The following is a 23,874-nucleotide window of genomic DNA, read 5'->3' as shown; positions in this document are numbered from 1 at the left end:
AACAAGAGAGCAATGTTGTGTACATACAGTAGTAGCATTAGCAAAGATGATTTAATGGGGATATGTGCACATACCCTTGCTTTTTAATTACAAGTCATTGCAATTACATGAAACACAAACATAGAAGCTTGAAAAATCCTTTTACAATCTAAATACATTCAGTTCTTTACTGTTAATTCCTTCTATGCAGTCAACCCAACACTAGTCTCATGTTGCTCACAAGAAACTCACATTGGAAACAGTGAAGAGAATCATTGGCGTGTGCATAAAGTGAGACTGAGTGGCGACGTAAAGCATATTGTACGTCTCGTCACCACGGGGGGGCGTGGCATAGTAGCTGCAGACATACTGGTGGGGGGCAATGTTAAGTCAACCTGTTTATACCCCATAAAGATGTCCGCCGCTACCAAATGACACTTGTTGATGCCCCTTCAGGATTTTTGGCATGCACTAGGACCAGAGTCCATTTGTGTGTTTCCGACCGGCAGGGAACTAAAATATTATTAGAACATATCAGCAAGAATAGAAGAGAAAAGTATTAAAACTATTAAATACTGTAGGTGCACTTGTCAAAAATAAACAAACCAGACACACATCAACAGCTTTTGTTTGCATAGCGTTACTTGTTGCAGTACAAAGCCCTTGCTATGCACCTGAACCCAATTATGAATGGCACACCTGAATGCAATCAAGGCTGAGTCAGAGTCCCGCAGAGAGAGCTTCATTCAGTGAGCAGACCTTCCCTGAGCGACACGCAGCAGGACCAGAGCTGTGCATTCCTCCACTTTTTCTGTTTTGTTTGTGTACGTGCATGACGCAAGTGAGAGTTTATGTGGCTCCTTTACAATTAACACTGTGTCATGACGTTTGGTTAAATGAGTCTGTTATACTGTAGCCTATATTATGTCAGTGATTTGAAGTGCAGCTTAATTGTCTCCGCCAGGCCGTAAGGCATGGCGAGAGAGTATGTTTTGCACCCTGTCCGTCAGTCCGTCTGTCCGTCCGTCTGTGGACAGCTAATCTCTGGCACCGTTGGCTTTATCGCAGCAAAACTGTGCACACACACTCCCTGGATGCCAATTCAGAACCTCTGCCCCAAATTTTTCACATGGGCCTGTTATAGCGCCACCAGGAGGAGGCTTTTTGCAAAACACATTTTGACAGTACTCCTACATATTTTGTCCAAAAGTCACGCGAATCGGTACACAGTATCTCTATAGTCATTAAACTAAATGGATTTTTCATATTTTTCATATTCCATCCTGATTGGCTAAAAATGGCTAAAAATGTCTTGCAAAGTTTGCAGGAGTGATCTGTTCGATGTTTCATATTCCATCCTGATTGGCTACGATTGACATCTAAAGTTTGCAGGAGTGGCCCGTTTTGAACAAAATGTTGCAAATCATGAACACAGCGTCCGATTGCGGTGAAACTTTGCACGCACATTTGCACTAGGTTGAGGCCACAAATGCCACCCTTTCTACATTGCCCTATTATAGCGCCACCAGGGGGCAGATTATATTTTTTTCAATATTACTCCTACAAATGTTGTCCAAACATCACGCAAATCAGTACAAATGATCTCTTTAGTTAAGTGATCAAGACGGATCCGTCCCATCCGCCTGATTCTTCACATTCCAGCCTGATTGGCGAATTCCGAACATTGCTGGCCCACACTAACCTACCTGACCTGGCAGAGACCTGTGCTCCGAGGAGCACTTTTTCTAGTTCCATAATGTGCCTGTAGTTTACTGATGCTTGTGATTTTGTCCAAAAATCCCGCAAATCGGTACACAGTATCTCTATAGTCATTAAACGAAACTGGTCTTTCAGATTTTTCATATTCCATCCTGATTGTCTAAAAATGGCTTCCAAAGTTTGCAGGAGTGCTCCGTTTTGAACAAAATGCCTCAAATTATGAACACAGCATGCAATTTCCGTGAAATTTTGCTCGCATATTTCCACTTTGCCGAGGAAGAAATGGCACTTGAACATTTTCAAATCAGCCTCATGGTGGCGCTATAACAGGCCGATTCATGTTTGTACCTATAACTGCACCGATCTGTGTAAAACTTTGTATGCGCACTCCCTAGAGGTCAAGGAAAAACCTTTGCCCTGCATTTTTCACATCTGCCTTTTATAGCGCCACCAGGAGGCCAACTTACGTAAAACTCATTTTTTATATTACTCCTTCCGATTTCATCCAAATTGCACGCAAATCGGTACACATGATCTCCATAGTCATGTGATCAAGACGGATGTGTTTGATTTTTCATATTCCATTCTCATTGGCTAAGATGGACAGACCTCTGCTCCGAAGAGCACTTTTTCTAGTTTAATTTATGTTAAGTTAATGAGGTAACTGTGTGGAGATCTAGTTAATTAGTCTATAGTGACCTTGTATTTGACATGATTGTGAACTGTAATTTGGGTTGTTAATTTTCTTTATATTTCTCTGTATTACACACACACACACACACACACACACACACACACACACACACACACACACACACACACACACACACACACACACACACACACACACACACACACACACACACACACACACACACACACACACACACACACACACACAGCATTCCTTGTAACACCCTGTGCTTCATCAGTAAAGCCTCCTAAACCGATTCTCTGACCGGAGTCTATTATTTCATACGTGATTACTCAAACCACTGTTGCACCGAGGTCCCATCCTCACACCATGTTTGTTTCACTGAGTATTAGTTTCACACAGACATTGTGGATGTGAACACCTGGGTGAACCCATCCCCCTCTATGGAACAGCTCCTGCCAATACGGTCCAGTGGCCGGCCAGCCCCCAATATCAAATTTTCGCTTCATGATTCTACAGGCTTTCTTTCTGAGAAAGCCTGGAATCTGAGGTTAACCTAACACAAATCTTCCTTTTCATCACCACTGTTGCTGCTTGGTGATTTGTCCTTTGATAATATCACAGTTGGACAAGACCCCCTACTTTTATGTGAGATAACTGTTCATCTTTAACAAATTGGCAACTAAAACCCACTCTTTGTCTGCCTTTTATGTCTTGACAGAGCTGAGGGTAAAAGCTGCACGTAAGAGAGAGAGAGGGAGAGAGAGAGAGAGTGGGGGAGGGGGGGGGGACAACAAAATGGAAAATACATTTATTTAATGTGAACATCTATTTGCTGAAGATGAGGAGAAAAGGAAAAGGCATCGGGGAGGGTGGAGGAAAAAGAAAAGTGTTACCCTATAATGAGCCTACCATATCCACAAGCGATCAATAGCAGGGGAGATGGGCCTGACAGAGCTGACCTACTAAGGTTAAGACAATCAGCATGTTTTTTCTTTAATCTGTGGGGGCAAATCTCACTGATCTACAGAATATCAGGTTCTCCTCTTGCTCCTTTGGCTCTCTTGTTACTGGATCATAGATTTAGCTTGCTCTCTTTATCTCTCACTCACTCTCTCTCTCTCTCACTCTATTTTTTACCTTTTTGTTTAACTTACAGTTGCCAAAATAGTGTTTTTATTTGTCTCTATATATGTGTGGAGAATTCCAAATAGTTTGTAAGCCTACAGCAGATAGATTACATTAATAAAACAAGTGCTTGTCTTAGACTCAGGCTTTGCTTTGTTCTTGTTGCTGTTGTACAGTATATTCAGCACATGACATAAAACATATAGCCATTATGAACATTTTATTTACCTGCAACAGCTTTTTCACCTGCAACATCCTGGCCCCAACACAAAACCACAAAAACACATTCTCGCTCTTCAACAGAAGTATTAAAAAAATATATGATCAAAATCTCCCATTCACCACTCAAGCCATATTCTACTACAAATAACGAAAATATTTCTGACCATTTCTGACGATATGACATGCCCAAAATGTAATGTGGTTAATAAGGTAGATACACTGTAGCACATTAGCCACATTGCAATAATGCTGTGGCCTGAAGCACTTCAGTGTAGCGTATTGAAATCATTTCCCATTAGTCTTGAAGTGGCAAAAATGCTTCTACTGCATTAAATAAGGATTGATTAGAACTTGATTTGGGCTCGAATTTTTAACTGACCATATAGTCCAAGAAAGCTCAGTCTGAACCTTACCATCGCCAGCCAGAGCCCAAATTGCCAATTCACTTAAAAATGCTACTCATGAGATGTAGGCAAGACTACAATGAGTGAAGGGCTTTGTCATTTATTTCCCATTATGATAAAAATGTAAATCTATTAACCTGGAACGTTGCCTTCGGACATGCCAGCAGGTTTTAGTCTTCATAAACTTGGTCTAACCAAGTTTATGAAGACTAAAACCTGCTGGCATGTCTTGTTGAATAGTTTCCACTTGGTTTAGACCGTCTGTGGAACTGGTGAACATTATAACAGAAAATAGCTGGCTATCGCCCAAGTGGTTTGCTCCAGCTCCACACAACAATGCCAACATTCATTGCTCTTATATCGCTACAGCATTTTCCATTACACCACAATTGAATCAAGAATCTGTACGCTAATCCAACTGTAGAAAACAAATTAAGCTAGCACATCAAATGTCGATTTCACTTGTTTTCCATTAGCATTGTCACAATAACGTGCTGATGCACATCAAATAGCGATATAACTCTTTAATGGAATGTGCCCAGGATTCTGACAGGTCTGGGCTCCAAGGTAAGAAATTCTGCCAAATGCAATCTGGCAGAGAGAAATATTTTACGCGTGTGTGTGCGCCAAAAACCGTATTAGGCATGTAGGTGCTATGTCCCTATGTTTTTGTGAGCTGATGTATTTTTTATGAGACCGTAGCGCTTGGTGTTTGGGACAATTTCCTCTGTGGAACAATAAAATGTATCTTATCTAATCTTATAAAGGCCATTATCTCCCCTTCACTTCATCTCTCTTCCGTTGCCACTGCATGTGCTTGGACAAACTGAGACCAGGTGCAGAAAGGATTAAAGAAAGGATGAGGGAATATAGGTTACAAAGAGAAGAAGAAGAGGGTGAGAAAGAGAAGCATGGGTAAGTAGGTTTGCTGGAGGGTGTAGAAAAGAGGAAATATAGGTAGATAGATTTATTCTCCGTGGCTACAAGGCAACATCAGCTCAAACATACACGGTAGGCTAGTCTACACGGAAAAACATTGGACTGCACTGAAATAACAATTGTACTGCATACTGTAGCTGCCACATGCAGGAAGTCAACTTTCAGAAGTTTTTAAGGAGAGAGAAAGGCGTGGGAAAGAATGATACAGTGATACAATGATACAGTGGGATACTGTTTTTGTAGAGGATCTCCTCTCTGGTCAGTAAGAATACATTGAGGATTCTAGCAGGAGCACTCATCCAATGTCACTTCGACTACACATGCACCTAATGGTACAATAGCACCACAAAGGCCTTAAAAACAAAGCTCCAGACATCCCAAAATAAACTGGTCAGGCTACTACTTGGCCTTACATCTACAGTACAACTCTTTTTTTTTTCTTTTTTTTTTACTACATTTTTATCCTGCGATTTTGTAACCCTATTTTTTTACACCCAGTGCCAATTGTCTATGTAATCCTGGGCACTACCTTCCCTCTGCCAACCTAGGGAGGCCAGGGCCGAGCTCATGCCTCCTTCAATGCATGAGAGCCAACTGACCTTCTTGTCACCTGACAGGGGAGAGTTTCCCTGGTTGGACGTAGCGTGTGGAAGGAACACGTTATTCCAACCAGTTCCCTTCCCCTCCATCAGGCGCCCCGGCTGGCCAGGGGGAGGCAGTATAGTGACCAGGATTACTGCATGTTTTTGTGAGGGTACCTACCCTAGGAGACACGGGGAGAACATGCAAACTCCACACAGAAAGGCCCTTTCGCCAACCCCACCTAGGGTATGGGCACTGATGACGCGGAGGAGAGAACACGCCCCCAGCACCCACAGCGTCCCCTGCGGGAATCGAACCCAGGACCTAGACAGATTTGTCTCTAACAAGGGATTAAATGCGTTCTACTGCTATGCCACAAACATGTGGAATGCCCTACCAACAGTTATAAAAACATGTGAATCCTTACCCTCCTTCAAAACCTTAGCACTTGCAGGTACTGATTCGATGAATTGAGTACAAAGGACCCCAATGGAAACAAGCCATAGTGCTTTCTTGGGTTTAAAATCCTTTTAACAGACCTTGTATTGAACTGTACTTCCCTGTGCTTGTCTTTGCAAACTGTTAATAAAGTATTCAATCAATCAAGAGAAAGGTGTGTGTGTGTCTGCACACACACCTTTCCACACACCTGTGTGTCTGCACACACACAATAGCCAATATATAAGCTCACAACGTGTTGCATTGTGAGCTATATGCTATATGTTAGGGAAACTGCATCACTACGCCTCAGTGAATTCCTTCAAAATAAGAGCATTGCATGTGATTGTTTTGAATGCAAAATGCACACACACATACACTTGCACGCAGGCTCGCACACACTCATAAACCGTTTATTTTCTTTTGTTTTGATACACAAAGTCTTCTCTACCTCACAAACACACTTTTGTGCCTCTGTGACTCATATCCTGCATAACCTTGCTGCCTTTCTCTCTCTCTCTCTCTCTCTCTCTCTCTCTCTCTCTCTCTCTCTCTCTCTCTCTCTCTCTCTCTCTCTCTCTCTCTCTCTCTCTCTCTCTCTCTCTCTCTCTCTCTCTCTCTCTCTCTCTCTCTCTCTCTCTCTCTCTCTCTCTCTCTCTCTCTCTCTCTCTCTCTCTCTCTCAGTGGGGCCCACTGTTGCCTCGTTACGCCGCTGTGACCATGTACATCATCAACATGCCGTCAGCAGTTTCTGACAACATCAGGGATCCCTGTATCTTCATATTTAGTTGATGGGTTATATGTTAGTCACTAACAGTGCAGTCACTAACTGTTAGTGCGGTACCCACAAACAGTTAGTGGGTACCGCACTGGGTACTCTGAGAGCGTGTCCAACAGGTACTCTGACAAGTATTGCATGCATGTGAATGTGTGCATATTAGACAGAAGAGACATGGCAGGTGAGAGACGACTGATAAAGACACATATTAGCTAAGCTGGCTCTTGTAAAGAAAGTGTAAAAGATAGGGATATCACCATGAATAATCTAATGGACCATAGCCAGCCTGGACAGAGTGACCCTAAATTCCTCTGGAAGCCAGTTGAGCTCTTTAAACTGGGTCCTTTCTGACCACGGGCCCAAACCTATTATGACAATGGTTAATCTATTCTGTGCTGTGCAGCTTGACTTGGAGGAGATTCATTAAACTCTCAAACCAGGAAGTGCAGTCAAAGTGACGAAAACTAACATTGTTACTATCCAGTAGCCTACATAGAGGTTCTAGCTACAGATTGAGTCAATGCCATTGAGTCAATGCCAAGACCCTGCCTGTACCCAGTACAATGTTGGCCATATTTCTACCGTTGATACTTCTCTGTAGAACACGACCACGGTTGATTGTACAGAGCCGACAACGAGAGAGAGAGAGAGAAAGAGTGTGTGTGTGCGTGTGCGTGTGCATGTGCGTGTGCGTGTGCGCGCGTGTGTGTGTGTGATTCTCCCGGGGCGGTTGGTTTCTGACTGGCAAAGCAAGTTCTTATCAACAGGGAGCCAAACAGATGGCACAGAAGAAAGAGGGAGCGGCAGAAACAAAGACAGAATTACAAATCTAACAACAAAATGCTGGGGGAAATAGCCTACAGACATCAAACAAGAAAGATGGACAGACAGACAGACAGACAGACAGACAGACAGACAGACAGACAGACAGACAGACAGACAGACAGACAGACAGGGATCTAAGCCAGGGGTATGGAGTTCAGAGATAAAAACCTAAAGGACATGACTGCAATGCCAGGAGTCTTGGGGGCTTTCTGTTTCTCCACAACCCTTTATCCACCCCTCTATCTCTTGCTCACACCTGCCCTCCCTCTGTCTTCCCCTCCCTCTCTCTTTTGGCTTCCCTGTCTTTCTCTCACCCTCTCTCTCTGTTTCCTTGAAGGCATCCTTGTAGCTACACATGCTTGCTTGCATGGACCATCTGGGGAGAAAGCGAGAGATGGAAAAAGGACAAGAAAATTTGAGGAGGGTATGCTTTGGTTGAAGGGCCCAAGGAGGAACCTTCCAACGGTGACTGATAGCTGGGAAGCTTTGGAAAGCCCCTCTCTCTCCTCTCCTCCAAACCCTGATCCCCCCCAACACTCTCTCCTGCTTGCTTCAAACACAATAAACAGAACAGATTAATGTACGGCATTGTGTGGTAGCTTCAGGGGACTCGAGCGACCGCAACCGCGTGCGTGTGCGAGAGAGAGAGAGAGAGAGAGAGAGAGAGAGAGAGAGAGAGAGAGAGAGAGAGAGAGAGAGAGAGAGAGAGAGAGAGAGAAGGGGAGGACTGAGTGAGAGGAGTGGGAGTGGGGGGGGGGGGGTCATAGGGAGTGAGTGTCAGTGCTAGAAAATAAGGCAGAGGGAGAGATATAGAGGTTGAGATTGAGAAACGTGTAGCACATGTTTGTAGAAACAACGTGGTAACAAGGCAAAGACAGAATAAGAAGGAGAGGAAAACAAAGCTAAAGCCCAGTCACAATGCAACGACTTGCAACTTGCTGTCAGTTGCAGCTGTCTGAAATGACCTGTTGCAGGTCGGTGCACCTTAAGGATTCTGTTAGTGGTTTCAGTTGAAATTAGTTGTGTTGCGAATCATTGGTGTGGACTGGCCTTAAAAGGGGAAAACAGACATGGGGGGCATAAGAGACAATATGGACGGAAAGTCAAATGCTTTGGTAACATTACTGTTGCTATATTATATTGCTAAAATCGGCATATTCAAGTAACGTGCCAATAATACATAATACAGTAGCCTATATTAGAATTTGAGGGAGTGAGCGAGTGAATAGGTGAGTGAATGTGTGGGTGCTTGTTCTAAACGTGTTTGTCTAAATAGATAGGCCAATAGGCCTACCTCTCAATTCATCAATTCAACATTAGGCCATTTGCATGCAGTATGGTTTACACATTGTGTTGGCTGTATACTGTTAATAGGCAGAAATGTGCATGTACTTGGCCACCACTGTCTCGTTAAAGCCCACCAGCTGTGACCTCATAAGCAATATGACATGTTTCTAAACAAGCCTTGCGGGCAAAATGACAATTTACTAGGCAGATTGATTCAGCAGCTGATTTCAGCTGGTAACTGAAAAGTAGCACAGCCCTATCCAAATTTGTTGTGTACACTGTGTCACATCGCGACGCTTTGTGAGCTTGTAGATGGGCTATTTTCAAATAGCCAACGTTTAAATATAGGACTGAAGTGGTAAATGTATGTTTTGTAATAATAATCAAAATCTACAAAGTAACTAGTAACTAAAGTTTTCAAATAATTGTAGTGGAGTAAAAGTACAATATTTGCCGCTGAGATGTAGTGTAGTAGAAGTAAAAGTACTGAAAATTGGAAATACTCCAGTAAAGTAAAAAAAAAAAAAAGCCTCAAAATCGTACTTAAGTAGGCTACAGTAGGCCTACTTGAGTAAACGTACTTAGTTACTTTACACCACTGATGCTTTGTTAAAATGATTAGGTGTGTTTCATTGGAACTTATGAATCAGAACGAGGTGAAATTGCTGAATGATGTCACACTGGCAGTACAGTATCCTTGGTTTTAAATGCATCACTCATCCTCCAGGAGCCAGAGCTTGTTTACTCGTTAACCATGGAGGAAGACTACCCTCTAGTGTCTGTGTTATGCAATTACAACCAGGTATGCAATGTTGTTATTACAGTTTTTCAAGTTAAAAAAAAGCGAAAATTCGGCACAATTTGCACACCCTTCACTTCATGTACTAATCGCTCGACCCAATTTGGCACTACTTCACACTCCCTTATCTGTATTAGACTCTGACTTTCCTTCTTTACACTCTGATGTCAATTACACATCACCTTGGCTTGTTGTCCAAACACTACACACAATAATATCACTTAACCTACCTTTAAGTACATTTTGATGCCAATACTTTACTTTCACTCGAGTAATATTTTAATTCCAGACTTTTAGTTGTAACTTCTACGTTGCAGTATTGGTTCTTTTACTTAAGTAAAAAACAACTTTTCCCACCACTGTACGACTGGCGCTGCTGGTCCTTTAACACAGTTAGGTCGTCTGGGTTACCGTCTCTGCAATCAGGAAGTAGCTAGGGTTGCCATGTCCGCTTATTATAAGCGACTTTGGGCTTGTTTTTCTGGAAAGTCGCTTGTAAATATTGGTAATTTTGCGGGTTGCGGTGTTCTGGGCTTGTTTCTAAAGTGTAGTTGCTTATTTAGGCTTGTTTCCTAATTGTGTTTAAACCAGTGGTTCTCAAACATTTTCATGTGAAGGAACCCCCAAATTAATATGCATTTGCCATCTGTACGGGGGTCCCTGGCACAACATTTTTTTTGTTAAAAAATATGCTGTGCCAGGGACCCCCGTACCAGATTTGTGTTGTTAAAATGTATATATATATGTATTTGGAAAAAAAGCTGATGTATATAGGGTTTAAAATGCGCGTGTGGCTGTTAGTCGCTTCTTTCATAGATCTGGTTGCTTATTTCTTTCGCACAATCTGGCAACACTGAATGCGGAGCCTTAGCATAGGAACGGTATCTATGGAACTGACACTAATAACTCTTTTCTTGCCTTGATCTTCTTCCTTCTTTATCGGAGAGCAATGGAGCAGAAATGAAGACTTCGGTACATCATTGATAGACAGTTACTACCATCGCCTGGTAAGGAACATAACGATCTGACTGGCTATGTTAGCGAGAGGACGCTTCTTAGCATGACATCATGATCCTCATCAATAAAGCACATTTCTGGTCACCTGTTTTTACCAGAAATGTAGTAAAAACACCATCTGCTATTTCTACGTTGCAGTATTGGTTATTTTACTTAAGTAAATAAGGACATAATCTGCTATTTCTGTTTTTTTTACCAGAAAAACTGCAGAATCAGCAGATTCTTTACTGAAAACCCTGCAATCAGTAAACAGTTTAATTTAATTTAATACATAAGAAATACAAGAAAAAAAAACGTTTTTGTATGTATGTGCATTGCGTCAACATTAATGACAAGAGCAAAATCCCAGGAAAGAAGAAAACAGGTCACAGTTTACCTTCAGTTGCATTATAAAATGTGAACTGACTGTAACTACAGCCAACTTAACATATTGAACTAATCGTTTCTGGCTTACTAGTGGAGGTACATTTCCACTGGTGTCTAATTTAGGTGTGAAAAGTCACTGTCCATGGTGCTGCCATTCCAGTGATGGAAAGTAACCAAGTAGGCTACATTTACTCAAGTACTGTACTTAAGTACAATTTTGAGGTAACTCCAGCTAACTTTACTGGAGTATTTCCAATTGTCAATACTTTATCGTCTACTCACCACATCTCAGAGGCAAATATTGTACTTTTTACTCCTGTAGTATATTTGATAACATAACATACATATTTGTTAGTATTATTTATCTTCATAAGTCTACAGGTAGCCTACTGTCAGACACAAGAGTGTATTCAGAGGTGCCTTTTGGTCTGAGCTGGTTGGGGGTTACAATTAAACATTCTCTTTGTTGTTTAGCTGGGAGACAGAGGTCTATGCATCTGTCTCCTTCCCCTTTCCTGCTTCATACAGGTGCAAATTGAATCAGGGGGCTCGAAGGGTGATCTATTGTTTGTGCCGGGTGGGGGGCTCACCTTTGAAGCTCACACACCCACATGTACCTTCTCTAGATCTCTCTGTTATATAAACTGTACCGAAATGCATCTTAGTGTGTGACTCAGCAGCCGGCAGGCTGTTGTGTGGTGTGGTGGGGACCTCAGGGTCCCCATAGGAAGCTGTTTGTACTTATGCAATAAATCGGAAGCAAAGATACCTCACTAACTAGTGATGACTCCTTCATTCTACAACCATTCATTCTCATCTCTGGGACAACAAACTTAACTGCAATATGGCGTTGTTGGCAACTACAAAAGCAATAGAAACCTTTAAGTCTGTGGTTTTCAGATTCCACATTATGGCGTTAAAGTCGGCAGTCGCGTTGGTTTGTTTTTTTGGGGGCGCGAGTCTCCAGGGATACTGAGCCAGGCGTCGAAAGAACGTGCGGCGGGACATCGGGACGACATGACGACAACTTTTCGAGAATCTACAAGGAGAGGACTTCATGACCAGATCTAGGACGGCTGTACGACTCATCTGGCTGCTCAACATATCTTCTGCGATCGCTAGTAGGGCGCGCTGCGGTGCGGACGGCAGAGCGGAGAAATTGGTGTGTCGAATTTCTTCGTGGCGGGTATGTTGTGGGGAGAGGACAGCGGGTGCCGACAGAGCGGAGGACTTGCGATGATGGGGTTCTTCGTGAAGAGTGTGGTAACACATCTTCAGCGATCGCGAGTGGAGCGCTCTGTTGTAAACATGCAGCTATCTGTTGGAAAATCTGGGTACGGCGCTGGAGCACGGCTGGGGTGAGGAGATGACATTGAGGGAGACTGCAAGAGAGACATTATCGAACGGGACACTGCGCATATGGGACCTGGGGTTATGTTTTTGTGATAAGGGTGGGTTAAACTATGGGGCTATAGCTGCCATGGGAAGTGTTGCGAGGGTATTTTTTTACTTTCTGGTCTCCTGTGTTTAATGTGGGTTTACTTTGTGGGTTATTGTTTCATTGGGGGGTACGCTGCCTTCTTTTTTCCGTGTGGGCACTTTCGTGGTAGTTGTCATATATGCTTGATGGTACGGTGTAAAACTTAGGGATAAGTCTTAGGCTATCTTTGAGTATATTTTGGTGACTGGGCGAGGGGGACATTGATCTTGGGGGGTGGTGTTATCGCTTGGTGGGCGTGATTCGACTGTGTGCTGTCAGCGTCCACTGGGTGGGGGCTGTGTAATGTTTTATCCTGGAGTTTAAAAGGCTAACAGAGGGATCCTGCACGCTAATTAGTTTTGGGGGTGTCTATTTGATGTAATTCACCGTGTCGCTGTACTATGTAATCTTGGTTTTTGTATGTGCATTGTTCTGTGTGATGTTGTTTGCTGTTTTGGTTTTCCTGAATGTTAACTTTTTTTCCTGGTTGGTGTTCCGGTCGCTTTTCATGGGGGGTGGTTCTTTTGAAATATACATGTTTGTGAGAGACGTTTAATGTCTCTCATGGGGGGAATGTAGTATATTTGATAACATAACATACATATTTGTTAGTATTATTTATCTTCATAAGTCTACAGGTAGCCTACTGTCAGACACAAGAGTGTATTCAGAGGTGCCTTTTGGTCTGAGCTGGTTGGGGGTTACAATTAAACATTCTCTTTGTTGTTTAGCTGGGAGACAGAGGTCTATGCATCTGTCTCCTTCCCCTTTCCTGCTTCATACAGGTGCAAATTGAATCAGGGGGCTCGAAGGGTGATCTATTGTTTGTGCCGGGTGGGGGGCTCACCTTTGAAGCTCACAAACCCACATGTACCTTCTCTAGATCTCTCTGTTATATAAACTGTACCGAAATGCATCTTAGTGTGTGACTCAGCAGCCGGCAGGCTGTTGTGTGGTGTGGTGGGGACCTCAGGGTCCCCATAGGAAGCTGTTTGTACTTATGCAATAAATCGGAAGCAAAGATACCTCACTAACTAGTGATGACTCCTTCATTCTACAACCATTCATTCTCATCTCTGGGACAACAAACTTAACTGCAATATGGCGTTGTTGGCAACTACAAAAGCAATAGAAACCTTTAAGTCTGTGGTTTTCAGATTCCACACTCCAATACAATTATTTGAAAACTTTAGTTACTTTGTAGATTTGAATTATTATTAGAAAACATACATTAACTACTTCAGCCCCATTTAAACTCAGGCCATTTGAAAATAGTCGATCTACATGCTCACAACACGCGTTGTGAGCATGTAGATATGCTATTTTCAAAAGATCTTCATACATTTCAGACATTTGAAAACTTGTGAAATTGGACATTCGCTGTCCTTGGTGCTGCCATGCTACTATGGCAGTGAGGGGCTTAGCACAGCTTTATTGAACTGAAAGCAGTGGTGGAATGTAACTTTTACTACATTTACTCAAGTACTGTACTTAAGTAAAAAATACTTTTACTTTACTAGAGTATTTCCAATTGTCAATATGTTTTACTCTACTCCACTACATCTCAGAGGCAAATATTGTACTTTTACTTCACTACAATTATTTGAAAACTTTTGTTAGGCTACTAGTTACTTTGTAGATTTTGATTATTATTACAAAACATAGTACATTAACCACTTCAACCCTATATACATTTCAGCCATTTGAAAATAGCCGACAATGCAGATCTGCTATTTTCAAAAGGTTTTTATACGTTTGAAAACTTGTGAAAAGGGACATTCTGCATAATGAGTACTTTCTACTTTTTGTACATTAAGTACATTTTTGTACCAATACTTTTGTAGTACTTTTCCCACGACTGAGCACAGCTTTATTGAACTGAATGTCACAAGGTTTACTGTTAATCGCTTGTACTGGCCGATTTAGCTGGACATTTATTACCCTTTACACTTGCATGCCATGGCTGATACCTTTGCTCCTGGTCCTGTTTCCAACAGTATTAATCTCAAACTCAAGATCTGAGATCATGATGAAGCAGCATGCTCCATGCTTCATCTCCTTAACCTGATCAGAGAATAGCTATGACATCAAACTATATCTTCAATGAAAACATGACTGGGGCTAGATAATGATAACTATATCTGTTGCATTACATTCCACTAGAAACATATGTATCAAACAATAACAGGTAGGTTGCCTGAGGCCTGTGCATGTCACTTGCATTCAAATTAAAACACATGTTTCTTTCTATAAACATGTTCTTGTTATTGTGTCTGTATAAGCAACCAACAAAGCAAACACTTACGTGAATCTGGATTAAATAGCAACAGTAGCAACAAGCGTATTCTCTGCAACATTCAATCTATCTATATATCGATCGACCGATGTTTTTTCTTTACATGATACCTGTGAAATATACTCCAACTAAGCCTGTACCTGTATTGTGCAGCAGAGTCGAGATGAACATCAGTGGTGATGCCAGTCAGCCTGTGAGCTGTACCATCAAATCTCCAGTCAACCTGCAGATTGGAGATGCAAAGACAGACACGTCTCGCTCTGGAGTCTCCGTGGTGGACATCACACTGCCCTTTGGAAAGACTGTCAATGTAAGCTATGTCTGACATTGTCAGACGCTTTTTCAGACCAGCCTAGCCTACTGTAAATGTAATATTAGCGTAAGCGGTTTTCATTCGGTTTTCATTCAATTCACTATCTGTACAAATTATCTGAACATAATCTGGTCAGTTTATACACAGTAGTCTACTAAATTATTTGATGCACTTTCATGACAAGATAATGGTCCATGCACCATTGAGACAAAGAAAACATTTCTTTATCTCACAAAGAAATGTTAGACTTGTGACTAAGTCTGTTTTTTGTTTGGGGGGTTTTCTGGTTGTTGTTTAGTTTTGTTTTACATATTTATTAATAACAATGACAAACATATTGGTAGCATTTACGTATACATTGACCTTACCATTAGCAGAAGGATAAAACATAATAAAGATAAAGAATTGTTTCCATTGTGGTCCTTTAAAATAAGCTGCATGCGTGAATTATGTAATGAGGAGTGAGGGAAACAGTGTGTGAAGTGTAAAAAAAATAAGTAAGTAAATAAATAAATCCTACTGTACTATCCCACAAAGCATAAACACATTTGTTCTAGTGATTATAACACCTGTTGTATATAATCCATACTTGATGTTTTCTTTCCAGATTGACAGGATTACCTTTAAGAACTACTACACAGCCTTTGTGACTGTGCGTTTGTTGAGGAGGAATCCAGGCCAGGATTCTCCTTCTAAATGGAGCACTGCTCTGAGAGACGTGGCTCTGATGGACAACCCACACACAGAGAGAGGGTCACAGGACTACTTCTCCATACACAGGTCTCAGGTACTGTCTGTGTGTGTGTGTGTGTGTGTGTGTGTGTGTGTGTGTGTGTGTGTGTGTGTGTGTGTGTGTGTGTGTGTGTGTGTGTGTGTGTGTGTGTGTGTGTGTGTGTGTGTGTGTGTGTGTGTGTGTGTGTGTGTGTGTGTGTGTGTGTGTGTGTGTGTGTGTGTGTGTGTGTGTGTGTGTGTGTGCAACCTGGCTTTACCACATGAACCCTACAGTCTCCATTCTAGGGGCGAACATTAAGGATAAATAGCCGATCTACCAGCTTACAGCGCGTCACAGCAAGGGCTGAGTATTGCCTACAACCTCACGATACGAATCACGATACAGAGGCAGCAAAATTATGCATATCACGATACATGTTGATTTTGAATAATGACCATGTCCTACAGAACTGTACTGCAAGAGCTCTTCTTCTTGTAGTAGTACATTTTTCTCTTTATTAACTTAAATTAGTCTTTTCCGTTGTCTCTTGTATTTGTTGTCTTTTGTTGCAAACAATAATGTTGCGACAAGCTCAGTGTCAGACATGAGCTGTTTGTGTTATGTGCCACCATAGGTGATGTTTATTTTTCAAAACTACATATTTATGAAAGACTGAGTCTGTATCCATGTGCGTATTGGCAAGCATGACAATACAGTATATTTCTGTATTGTTTTAGTTTTTTCAGCACAGTCCTAGTCACAACACATTGTGAGCCTCTCCGTCCATACTCCTGTGTATGGACGGAGAGACTTCATCCATATCCGTACGCATATCTAACGTCGAACATAAATGGGCCTTAAAACAGCAACAGTGCATGCTAAATCCTCTCCCGGTGTGGATTTCCCTTTGTAATTCCATTTCAAGTGGATCACTAGGCACTTACTGTGTCTGCCACAGCCACAATCTACCTCAGAATCCACAAGCCAGCATTCCCATTGAGTATAAAGCCAACACAGGCTGCCAGGGATCAGCACAGTTTACATTCCATCAGCTGGCATTGGAGGGTAGCCAAGCCAACTGTCATAACAAGACACCCCAGTAAGCTATGTAGAGTTGATTTACAGCAGCGCTACCAGCTAACTCATTGTTTATTCCCTATTTTGTTTATTTCTTGTTTATTCTCTTGCAAATCGAGCCAGATGGTGCATGGTTATTTGACTTTTGACTGTGCTCCAAGCCACACATAGTTTAACACTGTTGTTTATGAACCGTTTATGGTTTTGCTGTTTGAACTTAAAAAATGTTGGCCATGTTGGAAGTGCTGTTTATTGGACTGGTTATCAAACTGTTGGGATTTGGCCTGATTTAGATCATTTTAGGATGATATGCGATAACTATAATGTTTAATAGAGATGTTTTTTCTTGTGAAAGAATAATTTATGTACACTGTACATATAGGCCTCCTAGGTAACTAATCCAGAGAAAAGGAAATAACCAACAGCACAATTTAATGCCAGAGTAACCATGCATGCCTGCTTGTATTGTGGATAGAGAATAACTGCACATTTCGATTTCTTGTGAAATTATCATGTAAGAGAAAAATAATTGTTTTCTCGTACATGATAAAAAGGCCTGGAAGGCCTTAGAACCTGGACCATCACATTCATTTTATTCCTTCCTTGTACAGATGAAGGTGGATCCGGATAACGTGGCATCTGTGAGGCTGATCCTGAGACAGCCTTCATCTGCCTGGCTCACCTTCAACCTGGAGGCGCTCAAAATACATCCCTATGTAGAGCCAGTATGTTGTCATCTAAACGTGTAAACTTGTTCTCATCTAACCCGGGTGTTACAGTTGCAGTTAGTACCGCTCTCTGTCAGGAGGAGACCTAAAACTTACAGACTTCATTGTGCAGCATATTAATGTAGTAATACACTGTTTTACTCTACCGGCCACAACATAAAAACACATACACGTACAGTAGTACTAGTTACTAATTAGTTCCGGCTGCACTTATCTGAACTGATTTGTAGACTCATTGTGGTCAAAATACACCATGATGTACAGCTTGTACTGTAAGTACAAATAATACAGTGAACTGAAAGGTACACATGGTGTTGTCAATGACAGAATGCTCCTCTTTCAGGATCCAGATCCAGAGAGGGAGGTTCGGGACTGGCTGTCTGACTTGACTGTTGTTGACCAAAACACAGATTTAGAGGTGTGTGTGTGTGTGTGTGTGTGTGTGTGTGTGTGTGTGTGTGTGTGTGTGTGTGTGTGTGTGTGTGTGTGTGTGTGTGTGTGTGTGTGTGTGTGTGTGTGTGTGTGTGTGTGTGTGTGTGTGTGTGTGTGTGTGTGTGTGTGTGTGTGTGTGTGTGTGTGTGTGTGTGGGGGGGGTGGTGTGTGTGTGTGTAAAAAGTCTGCATAACACCTTGATGCTCCGAAAAGAAAGTTGTACTGTGCAAAATCAGCAAATGCAGGTTTGTTCTTCCTCAAGGACGGTTTTTAAATCCCCAAAACGTTGCGTGTCAACATTTGCAGATGCTGACCATGTTGACTCGATCCTAAATGTTTTAAGTCTTAGTACATTATAACTGAACACTATTTACTATTCTTTGCCTATCAGTATGGAACTCCAACAGTGCTGAGTCAGCAGCAGTGGGCTTGGGCGCGGCCAGTCGCTCGGCTAAAGCCTCACTCGGGGGGGCACCTCTCGGGGGCTCAGGCCCACTGCTGACTGCGCACCTGCCTTGCATCGTTGGCAGTGGTGGAAAGTAACTAAGTACATTTACTTAAGTACTGTACTTGCGTACAATTTTGAGGTATTTGTACTTTACTTGACTCCAATACTTTTACTTCTACTCCACTACATCTCGGAGGCAAATATTGAACTTTTATTCCACTACAATTATTTGAAAACTTTAGTTACTTGTTACTTTGCAGATAGAAATGATTCCATTATAAAACATACATTAACCACTTTAGCCTTATTTTATACCTAGGCTATTTGAAAATAGCCGATCTACAAGCTCACAACGCGTCGCATCGCGACGCGTTGCGAGCTTGTAGATCTGCTATTTTCAAACATTTAGTACTTTTAATTTTGGTACTTTAAGTACATTTTGATACCAATACTTGTAACAGAGTACTTCTACAGTGCAGTATTGATACTTTTACTTAAGTAAAATATCTGAGTACTTTTTCCACCACTGATCGTTGGTCAGTCAGTGGTTTGCATGAAACGTACTATATGGTAACGTTTTATTCTCTGGCAATTAGGTTGCTGTGTGGAATGTTGTGTAATTGTTTGTTTTGTCATACGTGTGCCAGGGTCTTCCACACCCCCAGACGGTGTCCTCTAGCATTCAGCAGATGTGGGCTCTGACCGAGGTCATGCAGACCAACCAAACCACGGCCTCCATCGGCAGATTTGATGTGAGTCAAACACGCACAGAAAGCACATTGCTGCACCATATTCAGCCCATTCAATCCGGGAATGCATCTGTGTCACTTTAGATATCTTTGGCTATTCCAAAATAGCAGATAATACAAGCTCATCATACAAGCTACGAGCTTGAAGATCTGCAATTTTTTTTTAAATAAATCCTGAAAATGTGTGCAAATCTTTGAATATAAATATATACATTTTTAACTAAAATCTTTGCTTCTGGGGGTGCCTGAAACTCAATATTTTGAGATGGGGTGGGGGGGGGTCCGCGGACAAATACATATCATTTTGGGGGTCCTTGACATGAAAAAAGTTTGAGAACCACTGATATTATAGCAACTTAAGTTTTTTTCCAAAAACAATGTTAGGATTTAGTAGACATGTAGAATCCCCAGAAGCAAAGTTTGAGTTGCAAATGTTCGCTTTAAAAAATATGTATTCAAAGATTTGCAAAAATGATCACGATTCTTAAAAAAAATAGCAGATCTACAAGCTCGTAGCGCGGCACTCAGTGAAAAGAAGACTTGTTGGCATGTGGAAATTCAGACAGCCCTGTGTTCTGCAGAAAGGAATAAAAACAGTATCAGTACTACAAAGATTCACACTCAGTAGTTATACTGTGCAATTGTCAAGATATGTAATTTCCATCTTAGATATGAGTGATTATGTAAATGTATCATTGCCATTGATTATGACCTTGTCCTGTGGCATTTTCAACCCAAATGTTAATGGTCTCTTCAGGGCAGTGTAAATGGTAAATGGTGCATTTATATATGGCTTTTGTCCAAAGCGCTTTACATTGATTGTGCCATCAACCTATTCACACACACATTCATGCACCGATGGCGGAGGAAACCATGCAAGGCACCAACCTGCTCATCGGGAGCAATTAGGGGTTCAGCGTCTTGCTCAAGGACACTTCGACACTAACTCTAGGGGAGCGCCCCAGCCCGGGATCAAACTGGGAACCTTGCGGTTTTCCAGTTCACTCTACCCGACCACTCTACCCCTGAGCCACTGCCGCCCCCAGTGTACTGATCATACCCACCAGAATTCCTGAAAATAAGCCGGGATGTACATGATTAATATGATTTTGCTGACAGACAGACTAACGGAGTCTTCAGGGCAGCCTATTGATCATTCCCATTAAGTTTCGTGAACATCTGGCCATCCGTTCTCAAGTTATTGTACCGAACTAGAGATGGGTCAGAATGATCGTTCTTTGGCCAATTGTGTGTGTGTGTGTGTGTGTGTGTGTGTGTGTGTGTGTGTGTGTGTGTGTGTGTGTGTGTGTGTGTGTGTGTGTGTGTGTGTGTGTGTGTGTGTGTGTGTGTGTGTGTGTGTGTGTGTGTGTGTGTGTGTGTGTGTGTGTGTGTGTGTGTGTGTGTGTGTGTGTGTGTGTGTGCGCGCGCATCCGTGGTCTGGAGGGGGGACTAACAACACTTGATTCTTCTTTATTTTCTAACAGGTAGACGGCTGCTATGATATCAACTTGCTGTCTTTCACATAGCATGGGTGGATCTACATAGGAGAATATACTACTCTACATCATTGACCACACAGAGGACCAGTGCCAGCTACAGTAACACTGCTACGCAATGACAACATAAACTGGGTGGGGAGCCGAAGACAATAGCTGGCAAAAAGAAAACATATTATTAGTCAAAAACGTGATTTGGTGCCTTCTTTGTGTTTTTAAGCGTGAAGTAATTTTTGACTCACAATTCGATTTTAGCTGTATGTGGAATTGGTTCCCTAGTCTTGCATGTATACAGCCATGAGCAAGAGACACTTGGAGTCCTGCTTTCACAGTTGTGGCCAGATACAATAACTAGATATGAATGAAATACGGAGCCCCCTTAAATGTAAAAATAAATATTTAACTAATCATTTACACTGAACCAACTAAACTAAAATGTTAATGGTAAGATTTTACAGACACACTATTATTTTACAGACACAATATTTTTTTATTATTTAATTGCTAGTGCAAAATACAGTTATCAAGTAGTCTGTTTATGGGTTAGAACTATATTAAATACATTTTTGTCACCTAGTAACATTCGCTCATTAAGCATTCCATCTAGAGACATTCATTGAGGGCCTTAGGAATTTCATCTCTACGGTAATAATCAAAGACATGCTGTAAATCTTAGACAGACGGCTCTTAAAAAGTACTGTTTGGAACAGTGGCCTGGCCAGTGTTATTTAATTTAGAGTGTACTGTGTTTTAATGTTCCCCCAAAGCTAGTTACTAACAATCCCCGCTTGGCATTAATGATCATTAACTCAGCCAGTGTTTCAGATGGATATGGCTGTGGGAATAATGACATATTAGATTATGTTTCACTGGAAATGAATAAGTGCTTTTATGGAGCCATTTAATCGTTCTCCAGCTTTGTAATGGTCTAAGCCAGCCATGCATGCTTTGTCAACCCCTTCCTGGCTTCCTAACAGTGACATAGTTTGCGTAGATAATTAAAACATGAAATCAATCACAATGTTACAGTACGTACTCCTTTTTTGGCACAGTTGTATAATCTTTCCAATATTAGGATAAAAAAAGTACTTTAGGCCACTGAATGGACTTTGAATTGTAGGTCAAAGTCACCTGTTCTTTCTTGAGCTACACCATGAGATGTGACTCGTAAATGGTCCTGCTGTAATCCAACATGACAACAAAAATGCATTGTGTTAGGTCTGAGCATTGGACTAAGTATGCTACATTTATCATTTGGACTGAGAAAGTTTATTAACCCATTAAGACCTGAAGCCGATTCTACAAATGTCTCCTATAAATCCCAACAGTATTCTGAAAAACGTATGTTTCTATATCAGTGGTGCTCAAACCTTTTCATGTCAAGGAGCCCCAAAATGATATGTATTTTGCCGGGGACCCCCATCTCAAAATATTTCGTTCCAGGGACCACCAGAAGCAAGGATTTGAGTTAAAAATGTTCGCTTTAAAAGAATATAAATATATTAATTTGCACACATTTTCTCGATTTTTCAAAAATAGCAGATCTACAAGCTCGTAGCGCGGCACTCGGTGCCGCGCTATGAGCTTGTATATCTGCTATTTTTGAATAGCCAAAGTGTAAAATAATGCTTTTTTTAGCTCAAATCAAAAAGTGACACAGATGCGTCCCCAGGTCTTAATGGGTTGTTAACATTGCCCTCTGCATATTGACTGAAGCTACTAGGACAATAAAATATAATATGTGTGCTGAAGTGCAATTACAGCTAATGCTTGTTAAATGTATCAGAATGTGGTTTGATTTGGCTGGAAAGGCTACTTCATACTGTAAGACACCACTGGATGGCAGCAATGTACTGAGTTTGTATAGCTGTGTGTGTGAAAGAGTGAACGGGGAAGTTTGTGAGTGGTAAAGAAAGGCACAAAATGCATTTGTGGGTAAGACCATAGATGAGAGAGAGAGAGAGAGAGAGAGATTTGTATGCATGCATGCATGTGTACATGTCTGAGAAAGAGGAAATAATAGAACCTGCACACTCATAAATAATGACTTTTCCAGCCTATTATTTTCAGTGGTGGAAAGTAACTAAGTACATTTACTTAAGTACTGTACTTAAGTACAATTTTGAGGTATTTGTACTTTACTTGAGTATTTCCAATTTCCAATACTTTTACTTCCACTCCACTACATCTAATTATTGCAAATATTGTACTTTTAGTCCACTACAATTATTTGAAAGCTTTAGTTACTAGTTACTTTTCAGATATAAATTATTATATTATAAAACATACATTAACCACTTTAGCCCTGTTTTATACCTATGCTATTTGAAAATAGCCGATCTACAAGCTCACAACGCGTCGCATCGCGACGCGTTGTGAGCTTGTAGATCTGCTATTTTCAAATATTTTAGTACTTTTACTTTTGGTACTTTAAGTACATTTTGATGCCAATACTTTTGTACTTTTACTCAAGTACATTTTTAATTCCAGACTTTTACTTCCCAGCAAGCACAATGACGTCATGATGACGTTATGATGACGCCCGGTCATCACCCCGGTGACGTTCAGGACTAGGCCAGATCACAGCCCATATGGGGATGATCTTTACGTCATTTACAGGACGTCATCACCGGGACATCATATGGACATTTGGACAGCAATTTTGGGTGATGAGAAATGTGTTTAGATGACGTCCTGGAAGTGACGTTTTTGTGGTCAGGATTAATTCTGGTTGATATCAGGTGATATTCTGGGCCAGATCTGACTTGTCTTGGTTTGACTTGATCTAGCCCCAATCGAGACGTCACTGATTGGTCCGGGTCCTGACTGTGCTTGCTGGGTTGTAACAGAGTATTTCTATATTGCAGTATTGATACTTTTACTTAAGTAAAACATTTGAGTACTTTTTCCACCACTAATTATTTTTGTCAGGTCAACCATAGACCTGACCTGATGAAGAGCTGAGGTTCCAAACATCAATACATCTAACATTGGAGAGTGTGCAG

At 41.5% G+C, this 23,874-nt stretch overlaps 1 protein-coding gene across 2 annotated transcripts; it reads left to right on the top strand.

Annotated features, from left to right (window-relative positions):
• The first annotated feature begins 10,620 nt into the window (after positions 1-10,620).
• nicn1 (nicolin 1) lies at positions 10,621-23,171 on the top strand. Of its 2 annotated transcripts, none has more exons than XM_080425271.1 (7): positions 10,621-10,762; positions 15,068-15,224; positions 15,835-16,014; positions 17,628-17,741; positions 18,088-18,162; positions 19,272-19,376; positions 20,858-23,171. In XM_080425271.1, exons 2-7 carry the CDS (start codon positions 15,078-15,080, stop codon positions 20,897-20,899), a joined length of 663 nt encoding a protein of 220 aa, XP_080281397.1. In that variant the 5' UTR covers positions 10,621-10,762; positions 15,068-15,077; the 3' UTR covers positions 20,900-23,171. The 2 variants fall into 2 exon arrangements, with proteins under 2 accessions (XP_080281397.1, XP_080281398.1); XM_080425272.1 differs by having other exon boundaries at positions 10,634-10,762; positions 15,071-15,224.
• The last annotated feature ends 703 nt before the right edge of the window (positions 23,172-23,874 follow it).

The sequence above is a fragment of the Gymnoscopelus braueri genome, assembly GCF_963280865.1.
Source record: "Gymnoscopelus braueri genome assembly, chromosome: 3".
Classification (NCBI taxonomy): domain Eukaryota; kingdom Metazoa; phylum Chordata; class Actinopteri; order Myctophiformes; family Myctophidae; genus Gymnoscopelus; species Gymnoscopelus braueri.
Note: the sequence above shows the minus strand (reverse complement) of the source record. Positions and strands in the feature narration are given on the sequence as shown.